The following is an 8388-nucleotide window of genomic DNA, read 5'->3' on the forward strand; positions in this document are numbered from 1 at the left end:
ATCGCGAGCGCGGAAGGGGAGTTTCTTAACTATATACATGACCGCCCACTCCGCGATAACGTCATGTTGCCTCGCGCTCGTGTGTGTGTGTAGCTTATGCGTGAAGCAGACTTCGGGAGAAACAGAAGCGCCGACTGAATAGTGCACAACATTGGAGTGATTTTCGGTCAAAAAGAGAGCGGTCACAGATTTCGGTAACCTGCTTTGATGTATTTTCAGATTCCGTGACCGTGCTTTACGTGAGTTGGTGTTAACATCAGGTCCAAATGATTTTAATAATATAAAATAGATGTGATTGGACATCACCAGAGTGAATTTGGGTATCATTGGAGTGATTTTCAGTTAAACAGGGAGTGTCGTGGAAGATCAGTTGTTCAATGCAGAAAGAAATCACGAAGACCAAGGAGCCAGGTTTCAAGAAGTTCAATCTTTATTTGCTCGAGCAAGCAAAAGTGAGAGACACAGAGTTCATCTGAAGATGTCCAACAAATACATATCTGACTCCATACTTTATACAGAAATCTCAAGTTGTTTTTCACATTGTTAGCCAAATCAGGCTTCACATGATATCATCTTTTGCCAATCAGGTTTAACATGATATCACCTTTTTATTAGCACATCCCCTTTCTGGGTTGTTACCATTATATTTAAATCGTGTCTGTGCTCGCTACAGTTATCTTTCTAGCCCACCATATTAGGATTTAATCGTAGCGAGCGCCTTTCAGAATTGTTTAAAGAAAAATATACTGTATATATCATGATGGACCCTTTTAAAACCTTTTAGCAGGTAGGTGTATATCATAATGTTATTTACTAGACACCTTTCTTGCTTACTACAGTTTTATGGTTTAACATGAACTCATGGTTAAGTGTAATATTGTGCAGTTTGTTTAAAAAATGTAATAATGAACACACCAGTGTTCGTGACTTTGTGCAATAAATTAAATAATGCACAAACTAGTGTCTACTTTTGTGGTATAAATTAAATAATAAACAAACTAATGTCTACAAAAGCGTGTGCGTGTTGTAAGTGTAATATTGTGCAGGTGCCTGGTGGTGCTTGGTGCTCAAACCATGAGGCCCATATAGCCTGTATTATGTCAGAGGAATGCATGAAATCTATAACTAACTAAATGTATCATTTTATATGAGAAAACTCAATACTATAATAGAAAAACCACCATGGGAGCGGTCACCTGCTATGATGCATTTTCAGATTCAGTGACCGTGCTTTATGTGAGCTGGTGTTAACATCAGGACCAAATTATTTTAATGATATAAAATAAAGGAGATTAGACATCACCAGAGTGAATTTATAATGTCATCAAAAGTTTTAAAAATAATAAAACGTATTCTTTGTAAAATAAGTAACCTCAGAAATAGCCCGAGGAAAAAACAAAAATAATTTTAAAACAAACATAACAACTGTCATGATAATACAGAATGTAATCGGGTCTTGTCTTTTAAATGAAAGAGCATGTTGTGCACTATTCAGTCGGCGCTTCTGTTTCTCCCGAAGTCTGCTTCAGGCATAAGCTACACACACACACGAGCGCGAGGCAACATGACGTTATCGCGGAGTGGGCGGTCATGTATATAGTTAAGAAACTCCCCTTCCGCGCTCGCGATAACGTGTACGTGCACCAGGCACGTTCTCGCGTGAATAATTACGAAACAGCGCCCTCTAGTCACAGATTTCGATAGGTCACAGATTTCGGCACACTTTGCTAATGCTAACACATTACTTCCTGGTGACGGAAGCATTCTTTGAGAACTTGTCACAGACCTGCTACACGTATATTATATCTTCGTAATATTGAACCACCATGATTGTCGGGTATGCACGTCTTAGCCAGTCTTCGGCTTTGTTTTGTTTTGTTTTGTTTATTAACATTGAGATTTGGTCAGAGACATTCACTTATTTTAAATAGGCCTAACTTAGCCTACTGCTTTGGGCGGTGGACGTACTGATATGTTTATCTATCTTTCTGAACTAATATTATCGTAGATTGCCAAGCACGAATGTCCACAGAAAATTATGTAATGGCATTTGCTGTTATAATGATTATTGTGATTTGCGAAGTTTTAGAGCTTTTGGGTAAAGATTTCTGTTTTTAACTTTCCTCCTTTCGTCGACCTATTATGCACTTTGTTTGTTCTTAAACAGTTCATGTTGATTGTTTTTAAATTGTTTATATTAAACAAACCATTTTCACAAATGCATGCCCAGTGGAGGTTGCTGTATCCGTTCTAGCCATAACCGTCCCAATTCGCCTACTTATACTAGCCCTAATAGTAGGTACTTTTGAGTGCATGGCAAAATAGATTGCACAAACTGGGACATACTAACAGCAACCGGAAGTGGCCGTTGTTGCCTAGACAACATTGTGGCCAATAACTGTCACACACATAATACACAAAATACAGCTCTTCTTTCCATTAAGGTCTTTATTCATTCATTATTTCGTATGTAATGTTTACTGTATACTTACATTTGTTAATTTAGTGACGCATCAGTTATATAATTTATTAATACAGTGGAGTGTCACTAAACTCTGCCTACTCATGGTGAGTTGTGGGTAATATCAGCCGTCAGTGTGCATCATTTTGCACTTTGAATTTCTACCAGAAGTAGTAGACCATCCAGGAATTTTTGGAATATTATTTTCAACATACTACGATTTGGGACATACTAATTCTACTTTCAGATACTATTAGGATGGATAGTTTGCTGATTGGAACGCAGGGCGTGAATCCATGGTTACTTAATGGCTGATATTACCCACAACTCACCGCAAGAGTGTGTAGTTTTGTGACGCTATACTGCAGTAATAAAATTAAATAAAAGATGCTTTGCTTAATAAATAAATGTAAATATACAGTAAATGCTACATACGAAATAATGAATGAATGAATACATACTTAAATGCAAGGAAGAGCTGTATTTTGATGTTCGTTACAGTTAGGGATCACAGTGTCATCTAGGCAACAGCGGGCACTTCCGTTTCGTGTTAGTATATCCCAGTGCGTGCAAACAGGATTTCTACGCACTAAAATGTATATACTTTTCCATAACAAATAAGCTACAGTACATACTTTATTGGCATGGTATGAGAAGTCCAATTGGGACGCAGCATTTGTCTTTTATCTTTGTGGTCAGACAGGATCTCAGTTTCATTTTATTTTCAAGTTTACAGAAGAACACGGAAATGACCCCACAAGTTTTAGGGCCAGATTTACTAACAGCTTGCGGTAGCGCAAACCATCTTTTTGACGTTAAAAAATGACTATCAGGATTCACTAAATATATGCAGTGAAAGATGTGGTAGCCTATAGTTATTTTTGTGACTGTCCTTATTACATATGCATTGAGTGTATGCATCTATACAGTTAGATTAGATATGATCTTATCGGGAGAACCTCATCACATTACTTAAGATTGCAATAATTTTGGACTTTTTTCTTTCTGCAGGTGCCTTATCTACCTGTTTGCAGTGTTGCTTAACAAAGGTAAGCAAAGTCACAAACTAACTACAGTTTAAAGACAAATACTTCAAATATGGTCTAAGGACAAGTTGTGTATTTTTGCATTTTTAAACCTGCCTTTGATTTCAGTGTCTCTGGAGGTCTCAGTTACAGGCTATGTTGGAGACCCTGCTGTCTTACCGTGTTCTTACACAGAAGATAAAAATAAAGTACAAGAAGTGTCTTGGAAGTACGATCACAAAAAAATTGTGTATGAGTTTAGTCCAGAAAGTCCACAAAGTAATATGGACAGTGAAAGATTTGAATCTTTTCGTGATGAGTATGACAGTGGAAACTACTCTATCAAAATCAAGAAACTAGTAATAACTGATAAAGGCGTGTACACCTGCATAATCACACCAGCAGATTATGTTGCGAACATAAAGCTTATCATCAAGGAACAGACCAAGATCCAAGATCCAAGCTCCAAAGGTGAAACCCACTGGAGCTTATTACAGTATCTGTTGTTGTTGATGTTTAACTTTTTGTTGTTATGATTGTGATCATTCTGTACATAAAAATGGATATGTACGTCCCATTAGAACAATGTATGCATCCTGTCAAACTATCCATCCAGATTACACAGAATTAACTTTTTTGTCTAAGACATTTCAGGACATTACCCTTTCCCAATGTTGTTGGACTGGTTGTAGTTGTTGTAGCAGATTCTGAACATTACACTAATACTTTGTATTGTACAAAACAATACCAACTGCAAAACAGTTAAGCAAAATAATACCTTATAGAGAACATACTGGGTCTTTTGGTTTACAAAAACCAAAATTTTATGGAGATGCAGATTTCATTTTCCAACAGGACTTGGCACCTGCACACAGTGCCAAAGCTACCAGTACCTGGTTTAAGGACCATGGTATCCCTGTTCTTAATTGGCCAGCAAACTCGCCTGACCTTAACCCCATAGAAAATCTATGGGGTATTGTGAAGAAGATGAGATATGCCAGACCCAACAATGCAGAAGAGCTGAAGGCCACTATCAGAGCAACCTGGGCTCTCATAACACCTGAGCAGTGCCACAGACTGATCCACTCCATGCCACGCCGCATTGCTGCAGTAACTCAGGCAAAAGGAGCCCCAACTAAGTATTGAGTGCTGTACATGCTCATACTTTTCATGTTCATACTTTTCAGTTGGCCATGATTTCTAAAAATCCTTTCTTTGTATTGGTCTTAAGTAATATTCTAATTTTCTGGGATACTGAATTTGGGATTTTCATTAGTTGTCAGTTATAATCATCAAATTAAAAGAAATAAACATTTGAAATATATCAGTTTGTGTGTAATGAATGAATATAATATACAAGTTTCACTTTTTGAATGGAATTAGTGAAATAAATCAACTTTTTGATGATATTCTAATTATATGACCAGCACCTGTATACTGTATATAACAAAACAAAATTCAAATGAAGCAACATGAAACACAAACACTGAACTCAATGCAAATCTATTATAATAAAATGTTTCCAACACTTTGTGGACGTTCCCTAAATTCCCAGACTGTAAGAATGTGGGTGGCTTAGTAAACATTATTTTAATTTGCTAAAACATATTTATTCTTAATTACATTACTTTTTTAATCGCTCTGCTTTCAAGAATGAGTGTTTGTTTAAACATTTTCTAGTTTAAAATTATAGTATCTGAGTAAATTTCACATTACATTTACTGTACATTTGTTACACTGTCATCTGGACTATATTTGTAAAATAAGTGCATAAATATAAAGACATGATTGATGAAGCAAACTTGTACAGCTTGTTTTTAAGGAGTGTTTATGTGGTTTAAAAGGCATTCAACTTATCAAACATCTGATCTAACGTGTGACCAGTGTACAGTACAGTTGTGTTACAGTACATGTACATGTGTTACATGTACAGTGCAGTAATGTTACATGTACAGAATTAGTTTAAATGCTTTGTCAAGCCATATTACCAAGAGCATCAACTCCCACACACAGGAAAAATGAGTTGCTTAGACCATAGATCAAGCTTTTGATCAGCCATTGATCAATATTTAAGAATATAACATTGGTCAACATGTGATACTTTTTAAAGGTCATATCACAGTCTCATGTTCATGGTATTTTGTGCTTTTATTTGTGTAAATTGGGACTTTGATTGTGACTGAATGATTTAGATGGTCAAGGATGGTGTAGTTGACATTTAACATTCAAGAATACAGTATGTTTTGTTACAGTGGTAATTTTTCTAACCAGTTGTATTTGATCCACTTTAGACTTTGTTTGAATATGTCGTTTTTGTGAAAGCGGATAAGGGTACTCAGTTTACTCACATTTTCTTTTGGTTAATGTTAGTAGGCTAGTCATAATTAAATTAAATCATGGAATTTTAACTATAACATTGGTAACTATACTGTATCCTACAGTGATTTAGACATTATCAGTATTGTTTTTATTTATATTATATGGTACAAATGTAATTTGCATTTGTAATTTACATATCATATATGTAAAGTTACTTTCTAATTTAATTGTTCTTTTAAAATCCCATGAAGCTAATGAAGGTGTTGCTGTTTTGCTGTGCTATAGTTAAATGACCATTGTGTGATTTCTAGCGGCATCTAGTGGTTAGGTCGCGAATTGCAACCAACCGCTCACCTCACCCCCTCCATTTCTAAGCACTGCGGAGAATGAGAGAGGATTAAGATGTTGTCATGTTTCCACTTCTAGAGAAGTTTATCTTTTTAGGTCAGGGCTTCTGTAGAAACAACATGGCGACATGTCAACAACATTCCATGCAATGGGACCCACGGTGTATGTAAATAGAAATAGCTCATTCTAGGATAATAAAAACACAACGCTTCAGTATAAGATCTTTATACATCTCTGAAGACATATAGTGCTGCTCAAAAGTATACAAAACCCTTGCAGAATCTGGAAAAAGCTTTAAATTTGTGGAGTTTTGAAAAGTAAGGTTTATTTTTAATTTAGCCTGAGCAAGTTATTTCATCAAAGAAATGTTAACATAAGGTTCACACCAAAGAATAATAACAGAATTTCTAAAAATAGCCCAGGTCAAAAGTTTTCCCCAAATCCCCCTGATTATTAATACTGTATGATGTTACCTGAACAATCGATGACAGTTTTTATGTTTTGTCATAGTTGTTTAAGGGTTGCTTTTGGATTTTTGTTCCCTGAGGGCATGAATGAAGAACTAGAATTCTCTTGCTTTTTGTAGTGTTTTTTTGTGGTTGTTTTTGCAGTTTTCTTTAATTTATGTATTTATATATTTATTAATATATTTATTTTCTTTCCTAAGTTATTTTGATTATTGCCATTGCAGATAAACCTTTCTGCGATGTCTGTTGTATTTGTTTGACCATTCTTTGAATTTTTATGTTTGCTATATATAACTGATTAGACTTTCTTGGAATTTAACTTGTGACAATTAAGGTTCACCTGTGATAATAGCATCCAGCTGATTGTCTTTTGCTGACCTACTTAAAAAGGGTGAACCTTGTTTGCTTTGTGAGCATTGAAGATAGCTATGTGCTGAAAGTTTGCTCGTGTGGCTGGTTTTATTCACTTGCACGATGCAATTTATAAAATAAAACTATAAATAATATAAACAATATGTTTTTGTAGACTTGTTTGAGTCTCGAGTGGATCAGTGTGTGGTTAGCCGTCCTCCTGTTTATTTTCAAGTATTCTACTGGCTCTACATACCTGCTGTACAAGGATTTTACTTTTTTATTTATTTGGAGCGCTACAATATTCCCTCAAGTTCTTAAGAAAGATATAAAAATACATAAGTGTTTCTCACATTTACATTTATTCATTTGGCAGACGCTTTCATCCAAAGCGACTTACAAGTATGAGAGCATATAAACATTGTCAACACGCTAAACACTTTTAGTTTACAAGGCCATGCTACTAGGAGGACTAACGCTGGAGTAAACAAGGGAGAGAATGAGCAACAAGTTTTTTTCTTGTTTTTTGAAAGTTTGGGTGGAAGCTGGCAGTTCATTCCACCACAGGGGAACCGAATGAGTTAATGGTTTTTGCAAGCGATTTGGTGCCTCGCTGTGATGGAATAACTAGGCGTTGCTCATATTCTCATTATTTGTTTCTCAGGAAATTAAATATAAAAAATTTACACCAAAACCATTTTCAGAGGTTTACATGAATCGTGTAATTCTCTTTTTTTCCCAAATTTTCTTCTTTTTCCAGATTCTGTGTAAACGTTTGAGCAGCACTGTAGTTATGTATATTATATTGCATTTCTGTCAATAGATCCTCCAAAATAGAGGATCACACACTGGTCCTTTAAGTTACAGAAATTCACTTGTTCTTATGTTATTTACAGTTGCCTTTGTATTTGTACTTCTGATAAACAAAGCATGCATAATAAAATCATAGGATGTGTAAAGTTGCAGGTGTGATTACTGTTTTTTGTTATAACTCATTGTTTAGTTTCATTGTCTTTTGTTTTTGAAAGTTTTGTTGATGAGATAACCTTTGATATTTATAGTATTTTATCAAATATTTCAGGTTCTTGGTGTAGATTAATCATTAGTCGTGGTTTATTTGTCATATAACACAGTGTAGTTGCTGCACAAAGCTACCATCACCTGCACCACAGCTAAATTTGTTGCATAGCATGTTCGGTTACAATTTATGTTCCGTTACAATATATTATAGAAGAACACCATTGCATTAAATGTATTATATATATATATATATATATNATATATGGTAACATTTTTTTACGCAGTAAAAACTGTTAAAAACTGTTAGGAAGATGTGGTGTAATGTTAATATGCGGCTTTATATGTGCCATATTATTAACAATATAGCACAGCTTATCATATTAGTATATCAGAATTT

At 35.1% G+C, this 8388-nt stretch overlaps 1 protein-coding gene across 1 annotated transcript; it reads left to right on the top strand.

Annotated features, from left to right (window-relative positions):
• Positions 1-208: 208 nt before the first annotated feature.
• LOC130550293 (CD276 antigen homolog) lies at positions 209-5274 on the top strand. The gene is made up of 3 exons (XM_057327717.1): positions 209-1837; positions 3473-3510; positions 3616-5274. The coding sequence occupies exons 1-3, from the start codon at positions 1827-1829 to the stop codon at positions 4020-4022; spliced, it is 456 nt and encodes a 151-aa protein (XP_057183700.1). The 5' UTR covers positions 209-1826; the 3' UTR covers positions 4023-5274.
• Positions 5275-8388: the final 3114 nt, after the last annotated feature.

The sequence above is a fragment of the Triplophysa rosa genome, unplaced genomic scaffold (genome assembly GCF_024868665.1).
Source record: "Triplophysa rosa unplaced genomic scaffold, Trosa_1v2 scaffold282_ERROPOS51561, whole genome shotgun sequence".
NCBI classification, from domain to species: domain Eukaryota; kingdom Metazoa; phylum Chordata; class Actinopteri; order Cypriniformes; family Nemacheilidae; genus Triplophysa; species Triplophysa rosa.